General features: G+C 41.0%; 2 protein-coding genes and 1 pseudogene across 2 annotated transcripts; 2 read left to right on the forward strand and 1 right to left on the reverse strand.

Moving 5' to 3' along the window:
- Nucleotides 1–481: 481 nt before the first annotated feature.
- LOC146449474 (uncharacterized) lies at nucleotides 482–22,693 on the reverse strand. The gene is made up of 18 exons (XM_085101422.1): nucleotides 22,508–22,693; nucleotides 20,710–20,762; nucleotides 20,045–20,111; nucleotides 19,686–19,750; nucleotides 18,922–18,961; nucleotides 18,083–18,110; nucleotides 17,601–17,643; nucleotides 16,745–16,780; nucleotides 16,358–16,426; nucleotides 16,048–16,098; nucleotides 15,452–15,505; nucleotides 15,295–15,348; nucleotides 14,938–14,987; nucleotides 14,765–14,861; nucleotides 13,785–14,045; nucleotides 10,722–10,924; nucleotides 1,964–4,542; nucleotides 482–1,232 (listed from the first exon to the last, which is right to left on the reverse strand). The coding sequence occupies exons 1-18, from the start codon at nucleotides 22,566–22,568 to the stop codon at nucleotides 1,198–1,200; spliced, it is 3,846 nt and encodes a 1,281-aa protein (XP_084957548.1). The 5' UTR covers nucleotides 22,569–22,693; the 3' UTR covers nucleotides 482–1,197.
- LOC146449475 (uncharacterized) lies at nucleotides 5,137–6,613 on the forward strand. Its single transcript, XM_085101428.1, is given in 1 exon segment — nucleotides 5,137–6,613. A coding segment is annotated over 1 exon segment (1,284 nt). The 5' UTR covers nucleotides 5,137–5,329.
- LOC146449476 (uncharacterized) lies at nucleotides 6,793–8,276 on the forward strand (annotated as a pseudogene).
- Nucleotides 22,694–23,237: the final 544 nt, after the last annotated feature.

Here is a 23,237-nt window from a genome sequence, read left to right on the forward strand (position 1 = left end):
AAAAAAAAAAAATGAACAAAACCTGAGAAAAAATAGCTTGCTTCATGTTAAACACTCTTAAAAAAGAAACCTTATATAAGTTCAGTTCGTACATAAATAACTTTACTTTTTTACAAAACAGTAATATTGAACATTATTTTTGAACAGGAACAATAAATAATCTTAGCTAATGTATGAAATATAAAATATTTTTTGTCTCTGGAACCAACCTCGTTCACTCTTGTTTCTAGTCCCCTCTCGCTCCACGGAAAGGAGAGCATAAAGAACCTGGGAACGAGGTTGCTGTGAACCTTTTTTTGTTGTACCAAATCTTTTAACTCCTAAGCTCCCATAGAATACATATGACTAGATGCCACTCTAACTGTGGATTAAATCTCAAAGTGTCTCATCCTAATGAAAGCTACTGACCAGTACTTTCCTGTGGTGCTGTTTATTATGCTGTTCAAGGTGGCTCTAACTTTTGAGTCTATGGATGAAATCCTAAAGTGTGACCATTCAAATGAAAGCTACTGAGCAGTACTTTCCTGTGATGCTGTTTATTATGCTGTTCAAGGTGGTTCTAACTTTTGAGTCTATGGATGAAATCCTAAAGTGTGACCATTCAAATGAAAGCTACTGAGCAGTACTTTCCTGTGATGCTGTCTATTATGCTTTACAAGATAGTTCTAACTTTTGAGTCTGTGGATGAAATCCTAAAGTGTAACCATTCAAATGAAAGCTACTGAGCAATACTTTCCTGTGGTGTTGTTTATTATCCTCTACAAGGTGGTTCTAATTTTTGAGTCTATGGATGAAATCCTAAAGTGTGACCATTCAAATGAAAGCTGCTGAGCAGTACTTTTCTTTGGTGCTGTTTTAATTATGCTGTACAAGATTGTTCTAATTTTCGAGTTTGTGGAAAAAAGTCTCAAGTGTAGCCATTCAAATGAATGGAATTAATGTGATACCGAGCAAGAGAAGTTCAAGTAACATGTACAACCTTACACAAAACCATTGCCTCACTGCACTTGTTGCAAACAACAAAACAAAAATCTCGATCCTGTTAAAATCAAAGATGTCCATGTCAAGGCATGAGTTTGTACGCCGACTGTAACTAGCATTCTCTCAACCACTGAAACAGATTTTGAATAAACGTTCCATGATTGGCAACAGAACATGTCTTGACATGCCGGGCCCCACTTGTGTTTGTAATTCACTTTATGTTGATACTTGATGCTGGATGACCTTTGGCACTGCAAAAAAAACAAAACCAATTGTCATCCGCTTTTACATTTTCACTTTTCACCTTTTTTGGGCGCTATAGATTTGTCAGTTTTTGCTTACAGTGTTCTTACTTACTTACTTATCTACCTTAACCCACCAGCCAACCAACAAGCCAGATGTGGGGCATTCAATTATTCTATCTCCCCCCAACCAGTTCCACTTTCAAGTCAATTAATGACCGGTACATATCTGGCAGGGATAAAATCACTAAAATTATGGACCACAGGCCTACGGTGGGAAATTTAAAAACAAAATTCTCCCCAAAAGTGAAATGTCCAGCATCGCCACGGTCCCCCCCCCCCCCCCCCAACTATCTTACCAAAAAGTCAACATTGGAAGGACCATAAAAGGGACAACTATTACTGGTATCTCTGTTTTCTCAGTCTGATAAGTACAACCAATTTAAAGATAAGTTGACAATTCCAACTCCTGACCAAGTCTTCAGTGTCATCTGCCTTTCCAGGAGATACTCTCTTACCTGCATCCCTTGGGGAGGGGAGGGGGGGTATGTGAAGGAGACAGCTGAAACCCAGTGTGGGTTACTGGAGCCCTTCAAGCCAGAATATCAATATGTATATTCTCCCCACGGATCTCTCTCTACATATAAGGAGAAATTACATGCTGATCACTATTGGAAATTAAAGGGCTCAACTTTCTACAAAGTGTTTTGCTAAATCAATTTAATTCTAGACTCACTCACCTGTGGCAGGCCTTCTCAACAATGGAGCTTTAGTACCAACCTCTCCACGACCTTCCACTTCCTCCTGGGCAGTACCAAGCTTTGCCTCTGCTGGTTTTGATACCTTGGGTCTCTCAACTTGAGAGGTAACTGACCTTGTAGTCTGACAACCATCCTGAGGGGTTACATTTGTTATACCAATCGAGGCTATGTCTGTGCTCACACCAACAAATGCTTCAGGGTTGACCATTGGGAAGGGATATCTTGATAGCTGTGACATGTTCAATGATGCCGATTGAGGATTAGTGACTGTCCCTGACATGTTTGGCCTCACTGGTACTCCATTCAGTGGTAGCTGTGGAATGGAAATTGTGGTGGATTGAGCAGTGGTAAGTTCTGTCTGTGAAAGCTGTGCCGCGGCTCTCCCATGCATGTCTGTTCTATTGAGCATCCCTAAGAGACCATTAAGCTGTGGCATCGCTTGGACTGTGGACTGAGGGTTGGAGGTGAGCGCTGCTTGTGAACACTGTGCAGTACCTGTCCCAGGCATTCCTAAGACCCCATTTAGTTGTGGCACTCCCTGTACTGCAGATTGGGCATTGGTGGCAAGCCCCACACCTTGCTTATCTACTCCTGTTGGTACTCCAAGAAATCCATTTAGCAGAGCCATTGGGGGGAGGTGATGAGCAGGTGACATGGCACTTCCATGAGCAAGGTTTGTGTAACATGGTGGTACCATTAGTGGGTTCATCACTGTTCCTCCTCCTTGTAGATTCTGTACACCATTGTAGGGTATGGGCATCATTGGAAAGGGCATCCCACCCAAAGGTGCTGTTGCCAACAGGCTTGAATTGATAGTCTGATTGAAGCTTGTAGAATGTGCTGGGTTAAGAGATGGCAACAAATTACTAAATGGAAGAAGTGGCAAACCTGGTACTGCTGGATGATTATTTACAGCTATGGGTTGCACAGGTATGCTGGACGTTGGAGTGTTTGGCTGCTGATTGGCTGACGAAGTTTGAACAATGTGATCAGTTGATGAACTTGTAGAGTTTTCAGATGTTGCGGATGAGTTCCCAGAACCCAGAGGACCTGGTGCAGACGTCAGTGGAACCACAGTAGTCTGCATGCCGGCAGCTGGCAGTTGCTTAACACTGTCAACTGGTTGAGTTGTTTGTGGTGAATTATGTACTTTTGCATCGACTGACAGATTGGGAAGCTGTGCTGCAGAAGTGGCTGACTGCTTCAGGGCACTTGATTCAGCTGACAGATTGGTAAGCTGTGTCACAGCACTTGCTGACTGTTTCAGAGCACTGGATTCAGCTGACAGATTGGAAACCTGTAGCACAGCATTGGATGACTGACTCATGACACTCACGTTAACTGACCGATTGGCAGGCTGCACTGGCACAGTGTTGGCTGACTGATTGTGGGCATTGACAGCTGGTGATGGACTGGCATGCTGTGAATCAGTGATGTCTGCCTCTGTCATGGCACCAAGTAAAGGTGAATTAGTAGAAATTTGAGAATTTTTCTTCATAAAGTCAGTTGGAATTGACGCACTTTTTTCATCAGTCACATCCATTTTGTCCTGTGGTACAGAACTTTCATGTGAGGCATTTGATGTGCTTTTCAAGCCTTCCACTGAATCACTGCCAGTTAAAACTTCAGTGTTGTTAGTTTGATGTTCCTCTTGTGTTGACAAACACTCATCTTCTGTAAGTTGCTGGGAATCTTGATCAGCTGCTTTCTTCCCCAAATGCTGGTTTAAATTCGTACTTTTATCAACGGCTGGATCGACACAGTGAGTGGAATTGTTACTAATACAAGCTGTTACTGTTTCTATTTGTAAAGCTTGCATGGAGTGATTTGTACTTGATTCATTGAGGTCAGACATGGAAGCTCTGCTTGAACATCCACTGTTGTCCCTGGAGTAGCTGTTATCACAGGCATCAGATGTAGGCAGCTCTTCACAAGATGCTTTGTCATTAGGTTTTCCTGCAAGGGTATGCCCAATATTACTGTCATCATTTCTCATACTGCTGTTTACAACCTTCTGCTCTTGAGAAGAGAAGCTGTTGTCAAGTGATTTGCGTCTCTTCCTGGTGTCTACAGATACAGGATGAAAATACTTGCATCGCTTTCCCAAACAACAGTTCTTCCCATAGGGACAATCGGATGCTCGTGAATTTTGATCCCTGGGGGTTTGAGGCAGTGGCACAATTGGCTTGGGCAGTTGCCTGTTATCTCTTTCATCAAATTCGCTTTTACTTGCCAATCCTTTTATCATATAATCCTCCTCATGGTCACTACACTTGGCCAGGCACTTCTCAGACCCCTCAACATTACTATCACAGGCATGGCTGTCCCATTCCTCTTCACTACCTGATGCAACTAGCCACTCTTCTAGATCTTCCACATAGAATTCTTGCTCATATTCCAGGGGGACCACCAGAGGAGGAAAGTCTTCAACATCTATAGTAGTAGCAGTGTTTGTTTGTGAAGTTGAGGCTGTAGTGCTCCTAGCCTTGTTCTGGACAGTCTTGAGTTGAAGTTCCTTCTCAATTTGAAGTGTCTGTTCTTCCAAGATGCTGATTTCTCTATCAAAGAACAATGTAAACATGTAAGCTCTATGACAGGGTTGTTTGAGGCATTTAGAAATACAATACACCATTTAAAACTAAAAAAAAAATACCCCCCCCCCCCCGCCAAAAAAAACCAAAACAAAACAAAACAACAACAACAACATCAACAAACAAACAAAAACAAAACAAAACAAACAAAGAACTCTAATTTTAAAATTACCACTATGGTTTCACCCACTGTGAGCATCAATTCAAAATATCGACCCGCCTGGGAATAGCTTATGAGAGGCATGAGTCTGAATTACAAGAGGCTTCGACTATTGAGCGATTTGTAGGGATGTCGCTAAGAAAACGCTCAGCTGGCTCTTTTGGACTGTACACCTTTAAAATTATCAGCCTCAAGTACACTGTAATTAGACATTCTATTGAAATTTCAGCTGGTGATAAGATCTATTTCAGACGGTGAAATTCACTAGTGGCCAGCTCTTAAAGTGACATCCCTGGATTTGACTAGGAAAATGTTTTTGGTAATTTGAATATGTGGCTTGCTACAAAAGGTGGTCTGGGGTCACTTACAAGAGGAGCTTGAAAAGGGAGGTTTAACTTTAAGTGATATTTTCGCAGAAAATTAAAGTTAATGTTTGGCAAAGCAAGGCCCGCGTTGTCCCAGCGGTACATCCCGCGGGGTGTTTACCATATTTAGCACAAATCGGTCAAGCATATATTATCGACTGATCATTCGTCCCCTTCTCATATTGCTGCAAGTTTTCTACGCAGCAAGGTTAATTTTGTCTGTCTTGCGATGGCAAGCTCGTTAGACACGCTTTCCAACGAAGTGTTGCGCCTTCTCTTGGCCCAAAACAACCTCGATATCACTGGAGGTTGAGATCAGCTGATCGAGCGTTAAGCGACTGTTTCTCCAGCTGGCGTTTCGACTCATGATCACTCAAGGACACGAAGCTCGGACACGACCCCAGAGGCTGCTAAACACCCTCGGCTCGAGCAAAGCAGCTCTGAAGAACAGTCCGGCTCAGAAACGAATCCGAGAGGCTCACCAGAACTACCTGAGGTCACTGAACAGCACGGTCGCGAGCAGCCTGCCGGCGGAATAGTCGAGGATACCACGCGCCAGGCACAAAATGGCGCCCAAACAGGGGGCATTCCCGGTTCGGTTCCACACATGGATAGCACCGCTCTCGCGGCTTTAATTTCGACAATTATGGACGACAAACTCAAAAAGCTTACGCCTGCTACAACTGCTCAACCGATCGCCCCGGTCCTTCAATCTCAGCCACAATTGCCGCTCCAACAGCAACTTGGCGACCCTCAGTTCGCGGCGGGCCTTCTCTATCAGCAGCCAAGCACATCCACCCAGTGCCCTCATCAACAATTTCCTCAAGCCTCACCTACCTCGCACGTTCAGCCCAAGACCAGGCAAGCCATCATACGCGGTGAGTACGTAGAGTTTGACTCGCTGCTGCCAGAAAATTCTTGCCTCGATGAGGGTGATCATCCCGGGGTTTCAATTTCATTCGATGGAAAACAACTTAATATCCCTTCCCCGTCCAGAAAGAAAAAAACCCATATCGATTCCATCGATAAATGGCTCTCGGCCTTTGCCGTCTATTGTATGGTTCTCCTTACCCAGTTTCCCCAACGGGCGGTTGAAATGTTTTGTTACCAAGAAATTATTCGCTCGGCCCATCGTAAATTTGCTGGTTTTGCTTGGTTGTCATACGATATCGACTTCCGTCGGAAAGCTGCCTCCAACCCTGCCCTAAATTGGGGGGAACGGGATATTCAACTCTATTTACGGAAGTTTACTGGGCAAGCTAAATCTTCTTGCACCATCTGTGGGAGTGGGGACCATTTATCTCATGGGTGCTCCCTCTCTGCCCTTAGGCCCAGTGCAACCACTCAACGAGGGACTTGCAACAACTTTAACCGGGGCGCCAAATGCAGCCAGGAGCCATGCCCCTACAGCCATCGCTGCAAAACCTGCAACGGAGACCACCCAGCCTACAGGCACGATGACCCCACTCCAAAAGCTAGAGGCCAGGGTGATAAGAAGTCATCAAGCCGCTAAAGTTCTTACATATCTTAAGCCCCAAACACCTATCAACATCCCTCTTTTAACTGAACTCCTTTCCAACCACCCCGATAGGATTTTTGTCTCTAATTTGTGTACTGGGTTAAGCCAAGGTTTCCGGGTAGGCTATAAGGGTGACCGTTTCCCCCGAACTGCGAAAAACCTCCCTTCAGCTAAGCAACACCCTTCTATAATTGCAGAAAACCTACTCAGCGAAGTGGAAATTGGTCGCCTGGCAGGCCCCTTCGAATCACCTCCCTTTAGCAATTTTCAGATTCACCCCTTAGGGCTGGTTCCCAAAAAGAACAGCCAAAAATGGCGCACCATTTTCCACCTGTCTTACCCCAAGGGGACCCCTGACAGTTTAAATGCAAATATCCCCATTGAGGAATTTACCCTCCAATATATAAGAGTAGATGATGCCATTGCCCTTGTTCTAAAGCATGGCCAGGGGTGTTACATGACCAAGACTGACATTCAGTCTGCCTTCCGAATCATCCCCGTACATCCCAACGATTGGGAACTCCTTGGAATGTCTTGGAAGGGTCGTTACTATTTTGACATGGCACTCCCATTTGGTCTCAGGAGTGCCCCGTTCCTTTTCAACCAATTTTCAGATGCTCTTGAGTGGTTGGTCAGAAATCATTTAAACATCCCCTCCATTATCCACATCCTCGACGATTTTTTCATTGCACAGCCCCCTCCATCCTCCCTTTGCGCTACAGCTCTCTGTCGAGTGCTTACCCTCTTTGAGGAATTAAATGTTCCTCTTGCCCCAAACAAAACCTTCCGCCCTTCCCAAGTCTTGGAATTTATGGGTATAACTCTGGACTCCATTCGCATGGAAGCCAGGCTTCCATTAGACAAACTCCGCAATGCACGCTCTTTGCTTGCCTCCTGGGCTTCAAGACGAGCCTGTTGCCTGTGCGATCTCCAGTCACTCATTGGAACATTGCAGTTTGCCTGTCGGGTTATTGCCCCCGGTCGCCCCTTCATGCAGCGCATCATCAACCTCACCCGGGGGGTCTCAACACCAGGGGCTTTTTTATCACTCAACCCCGAATTCCGGAAAGATATCCAGATGTGGCAAATCTTCCTTGACCATTGGAACGGGGTCAGCCTTTTCCTTCCCCCTTTTACCCAAATTTAAACCTCCCCTGATATCCACATTTTTACTGACGCCGCGGGTGGTATTGGGTATGGGGCCTTCTACGACAACCAGTGGTTTCAGGGCAAATGGCTCCCCTCCCATCAGCTCAACCCTGATACTGGGATTAGCATTGCCTGGCAAGAGCTCTACCCCATTTACCTTGCTTGCATGCTATGGGCTCCACTATGGGCAAATAAGAGGATATGTTTCCTTTGCGACAACCAGGCAACAGTTGCAATCCTGTCGTCCAAGAACTCCAAAATCCCCCGAATTATGAATCTTGTCCGTTTGATTACTCTCCAAACCCTTTTGTTTAACTTTACTTTTACTGCTAAACACGTACCTGGGGTCGATAATGGCATTGCTGATAGTCTGTCTCGTTTCCAGATGTCCCGCTTCCACACCCTCGCACCGGATGCATTGCCCGCTCCCTGCCAGATCCCCACTTTCCTGACCAATGTTTAACTGCACAGGCAGCTACTTACATCTACCAGTCAATTGCCATTTCCACCCGCCGTACCTACTCATCTGGGGAGCGCCAGTTCATCCGATTTTGTCTCCAACATAGATTAATTTCCCCGAAAACTCCCCTTCTCCCTACCACTGAGTCCACCTTAATTCATTTTGTTACCCACTTGTCCAATACTGTCTCTTATGGCACCATTAAAGTTTACCTGGCAGCAGTTAGGAATTTACATACTGAGTTTGGCTGTCCCTTGGAGTTTTCCTCTATGCCCCTCTTACATAAAACTTTGCGAGGGATTAAATCCCATCTCGGCATTGCGAAACGTTCCCGCTACCCCATCACTGTTTCGGTCCTCCACAGCATCTACAAAAAACTGAACCCTTTTCGCTCTTTAGACACAGACTCTTCTATGCTGTGGGCCTCCTTTACCTTAGCTTTCTTCGGTTTTTTGCGTAGCAGCGAGTTCACTTGCAACGGCAAGTTCGATATCCAAATTCATTTATCTAGGTCAGACATCTCCTTTTACCCTAACATTTTTCACCCTACCTCGTTTGAGATCGTTATTAAAAAATCTAAAACAGACCCCTTCCGGGAGACAGCCACACTCACCATAGGCAAGTCAAACTCTACCGTATGTGCCGTCACCGCGTTGCAAGACTACATGCTCCAAACGTCTTCACGCCAACCAAGTCTGCCACTATTCCAATTTATGGATGGCCGCAATCTCACTCGGATCTCCCTCACTAACAACCTCCGGGCCTTATTACAAGTCTGCGGTTTGGACAGCGCCAACTTTGCCTCACATAGTTTCCGCATTGGCGCAGCCACAACTGCAGGGGCAGCAGGGCTTCCCGACTGGCTCATTAAGGTTCTTGGACGGTGGAGGTCTGACGCCTACCAATCTTATATCAAAACCCCAAAAGACACACTTCTCCAAGTCCCTACAACCCTGGCTTCATGCCTCACTTGATTCCTCAGCATGGACAACTGGAGACCTCCATACTTGAAAGTTGAGAACACTAGATGTCTCTTAGTTAGAACAAGTATTTTATTTTGACAATTTATCTATTTAGTAATTCCATACTTGGACTTTGAAAACACTGTTGAGAACATTCTGATGTCTCATAGCTACTACTGGTAGCCGTTCCTGTAGTCCAGCCTTATTTGTAAACTATGGCTTATGTTCTAAAACCCCTTAACCATAGGGATATAGCTAGTGGACCTTCAATCTAGAACCCCAACCGCCTGCGTTATTTGACATCTTGCTATGCTCGGACAGTACCGACACCAGCCAAGTCTCGCTAGCTATATCCCTTGGGGGCCTGCTAATATACAAAAAAAAAACAAAAAAAAAAATTACACCCTGACCCCTTCTCCATAGAGGCCGTTTTCGCTTGTCACTCAACGCTTGGGGCAAGCAGTGGTCTGTCTTGAACCTCTCATGGAGACAGGGATGGGGGTGTCTTATCAGCTCATTGCGGGCTCGCACAGGGCACTTCGCATTACACTTGGCATCTTGGGCGGGGAATTGCTGCCTGCGGCACCCCTTCAGCCCTGTGCTGGAGCCCCGTCAGGGAGGGGACATCTTGACATTCTGGACTGGATTCTACGCCAGGACATTACCCCAGGTCGATGTCTGCCTTGCAGTACAGGCATGAGGCACCCCCTCGGCATGGCGCCATGTGCCGAGGCCCCTCATCCCTTATGCGGTCGGTGGGTCCTATCCCCATCCGAGCCTTGCCAGTACATTCCCTGCCCAATCTTGCCCATCAATAATTATTGTCTGTTGTGTTTATTGCATGCCTTTACATTAAATGATATTTTCGCAGAAAATTAAAGTTAATGTTTGGCAAAGCAAGGCCCGCGTTGTCCCAGCGGTACATCCCGCGGGGTGTTTACCATATTTAGCACAAATCGGTCAAGCATATATTATCGATTGATCATTCGTCCCCTTCTCATATTGCTGCAAGTTTTCTATGCAGCAAGGTTAATCCCTCCCACCCTCCCTTTTTTCGTAGCCTTTTTAATTACTGTTGTTCTTCGCTTTCACTCCTTTGTAAGGCATGTTCGGTTTTGTTTTCATGCCATTTCCTAGCATTGTTAACAAGCTGTAAGAAGTAGCATTAATAAAATAAGGGCGGGGAATTGCTGCCTGCGGCACCCCTTCAGCCCTGTGCTGGAGCCCCGTCAGGGAGGGGACATCTTGACATTCTGGACTGGATTCTACGCCAGGACATTACCCCAGGTCGATGTCTGCCTTGCAGTACAGGCATGAGGCACCCCCTCGGCATGGCGCCATGTGCCGAGGCCCCTCATCCCTAATGCGGTCGGTGGGTCCTATCCCCATCCGAGCCTTGCCAGTACATTCCCTGCCCAATCTTGCCCATCAATAATTATTGTCTGTTGTGTTTATTGCGTGCCTTTACATTAAGGGCCTACAAGATTAAACTTGATAACCCTTACAATTTCTTATGATAGAAATCCCTAACCTTTGCTGTGCATCAATTGCTGCCTGCTTTTTACTCAGCTCCAAAGCCATCTGTAGCTGCAGCTCCTCATCTTTCTGATCACATGGCTGAAGTTCAGCCAGGAACTGCTGTTTTTGCTGCCTCTTCTCCCAGATGTTTGCGCTATAACCCCGCCTTGATCCACCTCCTGGATTAGGATTTTCGCACCATCGTCTCTCACTTTGCTATACACAAAAAATTAATAGTTGTGTACAAGACATGCAAAATTGAAAATGGGAGATTAGAATCCTTTGCTAATGGTTTAAATCAAAGGGTTTTTGGAAAGACTAGTGTAAGCACCTTTTTGGCCTTAAAATAAAAATAGGCAGTCTCAGACTGCATGTGTCTACTGCAGTACTGGTATAGAAATGTGCTATAAAAGAATTGAAGAAAAGGGAAATAAGACTGAAATGAAAACGAAGAGGGAGGAGTGGAGATAGGATAGAGATAAAAGAAAAATGGTTGTAAAATGTTGCACAGAATACTGGTGAGAAGAGATTAAGCTGGTATCGTTTACCACAGACATTTTGTATGAAGAGAACTGTAACTTTATTCTAACATAAACAATATTATACGCAGTGGCTATTCGTACGGCACCCGTACGGCGTCTTGTATTTGCTGTCCGAAGATTTCATAGGATTTCTCTGTAATTCCTGATTCTCGCTTATCCAAATTATTATATTTACCTTTAGAAGGAATAAGCGAATCCAGTGAGTGCCCTTTCTTTGAGCGAGATAAGTTTGCGTACTCTCTGCTCACTAAGCGAACGAGCCACTCGCGACACTTCAAACTTTTTGCGAGCTATAAACATAAACTCGCACATGTCACGCAACCTCTTCTTCACAGATCAACTGGCTACAATTAGTACGCTTTAGCTTAAAAATGTGCGAAAAGAATTTCTTATACCTTATAAATAGTTATAATACACTGGCTTGGATCGGGGGGTAAGTGACAACTTGGTAATTCAATGAATTTGAACTCACGTTGGTAATCCCGTACGAATTATTCGCATTTTTGCTATTTATACGGGAATTCTTCCTCCTTCTATAGTAGGCGCAGTTTCAGTCATTGCAGTGAAAATTTATACCTGTGTCAGAAGGAGAGGTGTGTTCTGTTATCTTCAACATAATTTCTGTACGGAAATGGGAGCGTCCAATAGGTAAATTCTTCCATTAAGTGAAACTCCCATTTCGCGGCTTTCTGGCCGTACGAATAGCATCACGCAGGTTGGGAATACGGGAGCTTAATCAGTATACCACCGGTCAGGATCAGTTGTCTGAATTTCTCAACCAGGTTAGCGATTCTTAAATTTAATGATAATTTTTAGTGATACTCATAGGAATCCCAAATGAATAGCAAATACCAGTCGCTGTACGGTCTCTTCTAATCGCGTGACGTGTGCGTGAATATAGCGCAAAACAATTCCAAGGGGTTGCGAGTGGCTCGTTCGCTTAGTGAGCAGAGAGTACGCAAACTTATCTCGCTCAAAGAAAGGGCACTCACTGGATTCGCTTATTCCTTCTAAAGGTAAATATAATAATTTGGATAAGCGAGAATCAGGAATTACAGAGAAATCCTATGAAATCTTCGGACTCCCGTACGAATAGCAAATACAAGACGCCGTACGGGTGCCGTACGAATAGCGACTGCGTATATTATATGATCTTACAACGTGAACCACAACTTTGTATTAAAAGCAATGCAGCAAAGTTCTAAACATAAAGTACTGAAAGCAAAGTTCTAATCTGAAACGTAGGCATAAAATGCAACAGAAACTATTAATTAATCTATACTGAACTTATGAATGGCAAGTATCATTCTTTAACCCTTTGACTCCTGTCGTGTTTCCATAGTTTTCGCATAAATTAACTTTTTCCTAGAGCGGTTTAAACTGGATAAAATGCGCAGTAGATAAATAAATATCGTTGGCTTCCAAAGCTGACGTAAAATAATATGGTTACCTATTAATCATTTGCCGAAAAACACACTTGAACGCAAAAATATTGCCAAAATTCATGGCATGTTGATGAAGACCTTTGGCATATGAAATTTCAACCCGCTTATGCAAATTGTCCTTGATTACGCATTTGTCGCTTCTCAAACGCATATATGAATTGACAAAGACACAAAAATCAACAAAAAGCTTTCTAAAAAAAAAACATTTTATTGAAATAAACGACGCGTTTGCTATTAGAGGCAAAAAACTTTCAGTTTTGATGCGTGCGTGCAAACACGCACGTAAAATTTGAAGGCACTCCGTGTTTGTTCAAAGCGATCACTCGCAGTAAATTCGGGCACGTTTGCGATGAAAATTACAGAAGTTACAGAATTCTGGTTCAAATCATCACTTAAACTATTTGTAAAAAGCAAATCAACATCGAAAAACATCATTTACCGTATTGTCGCCATTGTCCTGATCCCCAAATACAATCGCTTAGATCTCGGTCAGTCGAGGATTAGCATCGGCTTTCGATAGTATTTTATTTGGGATTCCTGTGGCATTTACACTCTTACACTCTTTCACTCTTTCACTCTTTCACTCAACCCGATGACATAGTGTCTACGCTTCTCTAGAAGCCGTAGACACAAAAATTGCTCTAGACAGATAAGCCCTTATATTTTTGCACGGAGACTAGTTATCATGTAAGAAACGATAAATAGTTTACCGGATTTCTTGAAAATGCGATAAAGAGACCTACACAAAAGAGCTAAGCACTGACGTGTGACTTATTTCTTTTTTATATGAGACTACATATAAACCAGGGCAAGCAACAAAAAGTAATGTTTAAAGCCACTTCATCTTTTGGCAAGTCAGTTATATGATATTGAGCACACTAGCATATCCTGGCATCTTTTCATCAAAGTTTTTGCTTCAATCATATATCCTTTATTACCTAGCATTTAGTAAAGAGAAAACAATTGAATGTGGGTGTACTATTAAGATACTATCATGCTTTACCACAACAAAAACACAAGAAACAGAAGACAATCTTTTAAGATTGAAACACAAAAGAAACTGGGTCAGGACAATATGATGTTACAGACCTTTTGGAAAGCATTGTTTTGACTTCCAATAGTCGAATTCCCCAACGATGACCGCACCATTCTTGAACTAGTGAAACTAGCATGTGGCAATCTTCCTGTCACGTCATCTTGTCTCCTAGTGGTCTCTGGTTTGATGGTAACATTTCTTATGACATCTTGGATACCAAAGTTGGAAGCCACCCTCTGTCCAGCAAAAGTGGTCTCCTTGTTGCTTTTATTCTGGTTGAAGCCCATTTCTTGGTTATCTTGCTTTCTTGATTTCTGAGAAAGAAATAACATTTAGTGAAGCATCAAACATGACATTCAGAGGACACAGTGTGGCTCACGTTAAAGACTAAAATGGGAAACAAAGAATGTAGGCTTGTGAACATGCCCTCTGCTGTTACATGTCCTCAGGGGCAAAATGGAAAACAGTTACCACTCTCAGATGTTTGCAAACTATTCCTTAAGAGGGATATTTAGATTGGACAACAAGTGTAAGATTGAGTGTGAATATAACTTTTCAAACCTAGTGCTCATTCTTTAGACTATTTTGTTCCTCAGAAACAAGAAGCTGAAAGTCCTAAAACTAAGAACATGTCTGATTTAAAATTCAAAGTTTTATTTAGTAGTATCTTGTATCCTTGTACTATAAGCTAAAGGGGATGTTACACAGGACAATTTTTAAAGCAACAGCGCATGGAAACTTTTAATGCAACATTTCCTTGCCGCAATGCATTGTCCATTGTAAGTTTTTGAAAACAGATAAAAACTTGCAATACTGTATGTTGGGGCAGCAATTAGTTAACTTCAGGAAAAACATTTCCACCACCCTTAAGGCCTGGTTCACACTAGCAATGGAAGCAGAAGGTTCCTTACACTTCCGATTCTGATTCTGCTTCAGTTACCAGTGTGAACCAGCTCTAAAGGGACCTTTAATAAAACAAGACGCCATCTGATAACTTGAAAAAAGATATAGCTTGGATGTGTCCAACACTTACATTTCTGTTTCTCTTTTTCCTTGTGTTTCTCTTGTTAGGGGCACCAGAATGTTCCTTTACAGAATGCTTTGCATTCAAAACCTCTGGATGCACAGAGCTGTCAAATAAAACAAAACATCAATTGAAATAAAAAATAACAAACACCACAGAATGGAATTTTAACAAGATTATACCTTATCCCTTGTGGATTAATGTAATTCTTTTCGGAATCTCTTGAAGATGCCTAAAATGAAGCAATGAAAAATTATATAGATTGGCACAAAGTCATTTTTTCTTTAACCATACTATACTGCAAGATTAGACATTCAGGAGAAAAACTAGTTTTTTTACTTTGAGGTAAAAGAGCAGCAAAACTATTTTTTTCCTTGGAAGTGATGATGTGTGTGGTGATTCAATGGAAAATTGTATTTGATTAGTAATGACATAAGCAAACTGTGAAAAAAAATCAGAATTCTCCCAACAGTAGACAAACCAACAACGATCTGAGCATTTCCGCATCACAGACTGATAAAAAATACGTCTACTTTTACCTTTTCTTGCACTGGAGGCTTCTGTTCCATTTGAGCAGCTATTTCTATTATTTCCTATAACAAAAATAGATCAAGTATATTGTAAAAATTACCATTTTTTAAAATGCCATCAAGAAAGAATTACAAATAAGCCATTTTTTTCTCATAATTTTCTAACCTTCTCTCTCTTCCATTGCTCATGCTTAAGCTGTTTGTTGCTCTTTAACTTGGGCTGAAAGGAGGCAGTCAAAATCCCAGAGTTAAATATTTGTATTTTCAAGTCATATATCAAACACAAGGAAGATTGTTTGATCAATTTCCAAACACTAAGAAGTGGGTTGAAAAGACAAGGTGCAGCTGAGTTTTTATTAATTAACTTGAAGGTGTTTGGAAATCAGACACAACACTCATATATGTTATTCTTGGAGAAATTCAAAGTTAAGCTCACCAAAGTTTTTGCTAATTAATTTAAATCACATTTCTAAGCCTACTTTACAGAAGTGATTTGGTTTGTTTTCTCCTTGTGAATTATTAATGAGTTTGGGAATTTATTGCCAGTCTTCTCATTTTCAGGTTGGGTTAGTCAGCTACATATAACTCTCCCTATGTAGAGCTCCAAGGCTCGCATAAACATGGCAGTGTATTATTTACTGTAACTGAAATAGAAAAGGCAAAATGAACACAGTTGTAAATATTACAGCAATGATATTCTAATTTCTCTGGGCATGAGTGTAAAACAAAAACACAACGGATCACCTAAGGCAGTCGCCTTACCTTGTTTCCTTTGTTTGTCTTCTCTTCAGGTTTGCTACTTGACAGGTTTTTCTGTTGTTAAAAACAACAAAATATTATCCCTTCTATAGTTCTGTATAAAACTCTCTTGACTAGCAAATTATTATGGCCAAAAGCCCACAAAAAGTACGGTATCTCAAAAAACAACATTTCCAAATTCCAATTTGATGTGGATTATTGTCAAGCACTTTATCATGAGTCTCTGGCTTTGGAGATTGTGCAAGCACTCTCTATGTTATCGACATTAAATAAAGTACTTTTATCTTTATGCCGACTTAACATGAAGGCTTACATTACAAAATCTCTGTTTGTTTGCCTCTCGCTGTTCCTTGAGATTTGCAAAACATGTGAACTGGGCCATCTGTGAGGGTATAAACAAAAAAGAACATCATCAAATTTGCCAGAACACAACAATGTAGAACATACATGATAGTACTTACAGTGATCCTAAGGATGTCAAATATAATACAAGTTGGTTTGTCTCATATGTTTTACCTGAACTACTGATGTTTTGTTAAAAGCAAAACTGAGAGGAATCTGTACAACATGTTACTGCTTTTTGCTATTACTGTGAGTAATAGAATTTCTAGAAACAAGGGTGGGTCGTGTGGGCCACCTGCCTTCCAAGACTTGTTATTACATATTTTCACTTACAATTCAGACAAGCAAGACTACATACCTCTTCTTCTGTAAATTGTTGTTTTTCTTCTTGCTCCTACAATTTACAGCAATGAATATGAATATATGAAACATGATATGAAAGCCGGATTGATTAGAAGAAAGATCCTCGCAGACCTTGCAGAGGTCATGGGTTCGAATCCCGTTCAAGCCTGAATTGTTTTCAGGCTTTCTTTTTGCAACTGCTTAAGTTGCGTACTAACTGCGAGGATCTTTCTTCTATTTAATCCGTCATTACAGCAATGTTTCCAATATCAATGTTCATAAATGTTGATATGAGTCCAGCAATATGGTTTTGTGATATATGTTCGTTGTACCTAAACACAGCAAACAATGCTACTGTATGTGATGGAATATTGCCAAGTAATTTGGCAACTCATGGATACATCAGTCACATTCAAAAGCGGTAGGCAAAAGTTCCACCATTTAAATAAACTAAAAAACACAGATAAGGGGGTTAGTTTCTAAAGCAACTGTGGTGCTGTGTCAGTTGGGACTGGAAATGAATGTTTGGCTTTATCAGCAGAGTTGATAAAAGGTAATTTGGTCACTGTTAAGAGATTCAAGAGCTGACATTTTGACCGTTAGACCTTTGTCAAAGCAAGTTGAAGGTCTAACTCTTGAAACATCAGCACTTAAATCTCTTTACAGTTGCCATATTACACTATCAGCTCTCTTTATAAAACCAAACATTTGTGGAAAAAACACAGACTTTGGTGCATTTCCCACTAGGACAAGGATGTCTAACCAAAGAGCTCTGCATGATATACTGATCATGTAGCTTAGTTTTTGGACTCTACTGAAAGTAAAAAAGAAAATTTCTCAATATTTTGGTAAGTAGATAATTTAGGGTGTACCTTTGCTAGAGAAGCCAGAAACTCATCATCCTCGTTACCCCGCCTACGGAAAGAGAACAGAGATAATGAACATAAAAAGTGTAGTTACTGAAGTAGGTCAAGTCGTACTCGAGCCTAAATGGCAGACACTCCCGGAGCTTAACCCAGTGTCTGTAGCATGAAGCAACTAAGAGTATTACTACTCCCCACTGAATGGGATGCTAGTCCATTGCAGGGTTACCCCCAGCAGTATGTCACCCATGGTACCCATTTATTCACCTGGGTGAAGTCAGAGACAATGAGGAGGAATGTTTCTTGTCTAGGGAAAAACACAGCAATGCAGAGACCAACCCAGCCTTGAACCAATGATCTTCTGACTGTCTGATTGAAAGTCTATGCACCTTTAAATTACTTAATTTTCATTGTACGAAGACAAATTTAGAAGAAGAAGACAAATGTTTTGTAGAAGACAAATTTATAATCACTAATCACTATGGACCTACCTTTGACATCTGGCACAGTTACATCGAACTACAATAAAGTAAGAACAAATACAATTAAATTTCAGAGAAGAAAGATCACAGCTACATATTCTGCCTGAATTTATTTCACACACAAACATAAAACGAGAAAATTATTTTCTAAGTGTGATATAGCATCAAAAATAATTTCACATTTGATTTGGTTGTGCTTCATAATAATCAACAACAAAAAACTTCATAGAACTTTACAAACAATCAGAAGTAAAGGACATTATCCCATGCTTGAAGACATTTACAGGTACTTTCCTTGGGTCCTGACTGGTTCATTGTGTCACTTATATAATTTTGTTGTGATTGGTTTGAATAATTTCTTTGGTTTTACAAGCAGGGATGTAGCTACAAAAAACCTCAGCAGGCTCATTAATAAACCCAGCTGGCTTGTTTAGACTGTGTATTAGACTCAAGTATCTGTGTTCCGTTGAAATTTCAGTCACTGATAAGATCCCTTTCGCCAGCAGCTGGACCTTAGCTCTATAATAATCAACAATAATTTCGCTCAATCTTTTAACAGATAAGTTTAGAATCAAAACTTAATGCCTACAACTCTATTTGCGGAATAATAGTGTTATAAACTACACATGGATGATCATGAGCGTAGAGTATTTTGTTTAAAAAGAGGACACTGGATAGACTTGAACTTTCTACATGCAACTCAAAACAAAGATCAAAACTTTCAAACTCTAACAAACCAGCTACTAGGTTACCACAATTTAAAGTATTTGTTATTACTTTCAATGTGTTTCAAGTATATTACTATTATTTTGAAAAATACTTTTACCGTGGATTTTTTTATCACCCACCTCTAGCCATGATTTCATCCCTGAACAAAAAGAAGAAAAACTGAAAGACAAAATTACCACAGTAACAATCATGGGAAGCTAGCACAATGAAAATCATAGAGCTTCATTTTACTGATAGAATTGTCATTTTAAGTTTTACTGGTTTGTATTATTTTCAAGATAATTCCTAAGCTCTTTTTCGTTCACTCTTAATCCAACTGGGAGGCATGCATCACTACCAAGTGGTTAAAGGGCATGCACTGCTTTGTGACACGTTCACTGCAAAAACATGGAATGAATATGGAAAATCTTAGATTAAAGGACACACTGTTTATATACTCTATATTTTAAGCAAATCACTACTTGCCTCTGAGCCAAGTTAGAGTTTTAATATATTGAAATTGGCCTATTGTATCACCAAAAAAAAAAAATTATTATAATTGTAAATCCTTTTTACACCTGAAGGATATTACTACATTCTCTTGTTTTATTCTTCTTCTTTTATTGTATTTCTAGTTTAATACTGTACATATTTTCCACTTGATTATGTGTATGTATGGACTTATTTTTGACTTCAATAGCTGTTTAATTTATTTTTAGTTAATGTAGGCTTTAGGTAACCCTTCAGTGAGGGACATAGCTCCTGTTTAGGATTTTCCTGTCAATACTTGTTCTCTGTATCGCCAAACTATTAAAGTAAAGTATAAGGCTAACAGAAAAAGCATATAGAAATAAACTAATCTAAAATAAAACCAGGTCTATCTCAGTCTTTTAACTTCACATACGTTTCTCCAAAGTTCCATGTCATCCTCATCGCCATAATCGTCATCTTCATCACCATCTTCATCACCTTAAAAAAAAAGCCAAAAAAAATTCTACAAATGGCCTTACAAACAAAAGCACCAGTCTGGAGCTGTGCCACAGGGCTTTAAACCCTGCCCTCCAAAAATCAAATGGTTTCAAAATAGCATGGGAAATTTTTCTTATGGAGGAACAACAAGCTCAAAGGACTCTCAATTTTCTGATTTAAAGCATGGAATGGACATATGGTACAATTTAGAAATTGTGTGGAATATTGTACATAACTTTGAAGTCTGTAAGCTTTGAGTCACACCATTACTTAGAGTAAGACTACTGGTCTTACCCATTAACCTTCTGTATGCATGTCCTAGTTCCTGAAACGTCTGTGTTGCCAGTGGATCATCTGGATTCTACAGAAAATGTAAACAATGACCAGTAGAAAAAAAATCCAGTACATTAATATAACAGATAGTGGAGTACACATTATACTCCTTATTAGCCATTAAATCTCAGGAATGTAGATAAGAAAAACCTCAGCAGGCTCATTAATAAACCCAACCAGCTCCTTTGGTCTGTGCACCTTTAAAAATCAACCTCAAGCATTTGTGTTCTGTTGAAAGTTCAACCAGTACATGATAAGACCTTTTTCAGACAGTGAAACTGGTTGTGGTCAGTAGACAGCTCTTAACGACTGAAATCTATTGTTTATCATTGGTCTAATACCCACTAAAGTTTTACCTTTATACCACTACATTTTGTGTTTAACTGCATGGTAAGGTAAAGTCATATTTGAGCCACAAACAGCACATTACACAATATGCTCAGAACTTAACCCAGTTACTACAAATACCTGGATCAGATTCTGGACCATTGTTTTCACTAGTAAAAATGATGAGTGGATGATGCAACTATACTAGCAAAATGTATGGTATTTTTTAGTTAAACGAAGGTAATGTCATGGTTTTGGTTCATTATAAGTATATTTATTGTAGTGCAATTCACAGTTACCTTATCAGGATGGCATTTCAAGGCCTTCTGCTTGTAAGCACTCCTGATCTCATCTGAAAGAACAGATGTCGTAACAGATTTAACAATATTTAAAATATTATATTTAACCTAGTTTAATGGCCTAAGCTCCTACAAGTCTTCTGTAGCTCAGTAATGGAGCATCCAAACTAGTAATTGGAAGGTCTTAGGTTCAACTCCTTATTAGCCTCCCACGCAGACGTTCTTAGGGGTTCGTCACGCGTTCCTACCCCACGAACGTCTGCTAAAACGAACAGCCACTTCCGTTCGTCAGCAAATTGCCCTTGTCTGAACATACCAATCAGCATTGACTCATTATGACAAGTAAAGCCAATCACATACTGCGAAACAACGGAAATCATCACCTGTGGAGATATTTTCGCTTCCGGACGTGCATATAGTTTATACGATTGAAATTTTTCCTTCCACAACACCGTGCATTTTCTTCAGTGATTTCACTGAGAGAAGCGGCAAGAATTCCAAGATTTGCCAATTTGTCTACCTGGTCTTTCATAAGATTTACAAGCGGCGAAACCACAACAACAATCAGTGACCAGCAGCTTCAAAAATTGAATTGTAAACAAACGATAGAGCTTGATAAATAAGTGACTTTCCATAACCAGTTGGAAGGTTTACGAACACATCAGTTTTCTTCTGCGCAAATTGCACTATGACTTCTCTTTGATACGCATTCAACTCCCTAATACCAAACGTTTGGCACACATGACCAAAAACTACATTTAAGTCCGCCATCCTATCTAGGGTAATATTTTTAATATCAAACACGAGTTTACCCAAAGTTGGGAAACGGCTCCTGATTGGTCCGCAGTCGACGAACGGAAGTGGCTGTTCGTCTCAGCAGACGTTCGTGGGGCAGGAACGTGTGACGAACCCCTAAGAACGTCTGCGTGGGAGGCTAACTCCTTATAGGAGCACTTGGATTTCCTTCTTCCGAGTTTGTCTGTGTCACTCACTGAATACTACATCATTCTCGAGTGTGTGTATTTGGATATAATCTGTAATCTGGAATAATTGCTTTATTAAAACAACCATCAAAAAATTACTAAATCTTCCAGATTTAGTGATATCTTCTTTTCTCCCTGCCTTGTACTCTTACCATATTGGTAGTGCATGGTATAATGGCTCATTATTTACACCATGGCTGCCTAACCAATCAAAACTCTGGAACTGCAATATCCAATGAGTAAGTTTGTAATAGTACAGATATATACGGCTGCATGCAGTGTCACAGTATTCATTACTTAAATTATACTAGTTATATAAAAATACATTTTCCGAGCAAACTCTATTCATGCACGTTATTTGTGGAAGAGCTTAGTATGACAGGGGTGTATGTACATTATGGGCTGTGCAGAATTAGCCGAATTAAGCTTATATTGGATGATCTGAACTGTAAAATGATAACACAACTCAAGGTAAATAGACAAAGTCCCTGTGCTAATATACCCGCTGATCTCTTGTAAACTGTGCCCCGGACACGAAGTCGTGACATTAAGGCAAGCGTTTCAATTGACCCTTGTCTAGAATTCATGCAAAGCACTTTTGGAAGGCAAGAAAGGCCGGTTTCTTCGAGCTTTCCGATAACTTACTACTGTTATAACGACATAATTGTTTGTAAAGAACTAAGCTTCATTTCGAAACTGGCGAACGATGGTCAACAGTCGAGAGATGTGTGAATATCACGAAAATCACTGCACACATGAAAGGAATTCACACCAACACCGGCACAACAATCTGCCACATTTCTAAATAAAAATACCTTCTGTAGCGCTATTATCCAAACCCAGCACCTCGTAACACTCTTGTAAAGTCTTCCCCATGGCTCAAAAGTAGAGGAATGTCAGAAAAGTTCGTACTTCGTGTGCTCTTTTTGAACAACACAAGCTCTTATTATCAGTTGTCTCGAGTGAAAAATCGCATCTGACGGGATTCCCGCCGAAGGGCTGACCTCTTGACCTCGACCCCATGCTAACAAATGTGTAGGGAGGGGTGGTAAACAATAATCGAAAAATATTCCAACAAACTATTTGCTGCAAGTAGCACTAAAGAAGTAGAAAAATAAACAAAATTTGCTTTCAAAGTCATGCAAAAAAATGTGTCAACATCTAGATCTTCGACTGTGCTATTTGAAAGCCAATGGGATCGCCAACCTTCACGTCATTGCTAATGGAGGAGGGTAAAAGACAGCCACTTTGAATTTGAAGGGAGGATTCTCTTGGGACAATTCTGGATTTTCTTATTCTTGTTATTCAGGAATAACAGAATAACAGACAGAAATATCACTTCCCAAAAGATTACAATTCCACCTATTCCCATTAACGTGGAAACCTTCTCAAAAGAACACAATTCCTCTTACTCTGAGTGACCAGAGGCAGAATGAACGGACCACCACATCATGTTGTTCATTCCAAAACAAACTAGGTCCCACAAGAACATGGATACCGCCTATCGCGCGTATTCCTGTTCTGGGATAGCCCCAAAAGAACAAG

This window comes from Pavona decussata, unplaced genomic scaffold, assembly GCF_977016875.1.
Source record: "Pavona decussata unplaced genomic scaffold, jaPavDecu1.1 SCAFFOLD_602, whole genome shotgun sequence".
Lineage (NCBI taxonomy): Eukaryota > Metazoa > Cnidaria > Anthozoa > Scleractinia > Agariciidae > Pavona > Pavona decussata.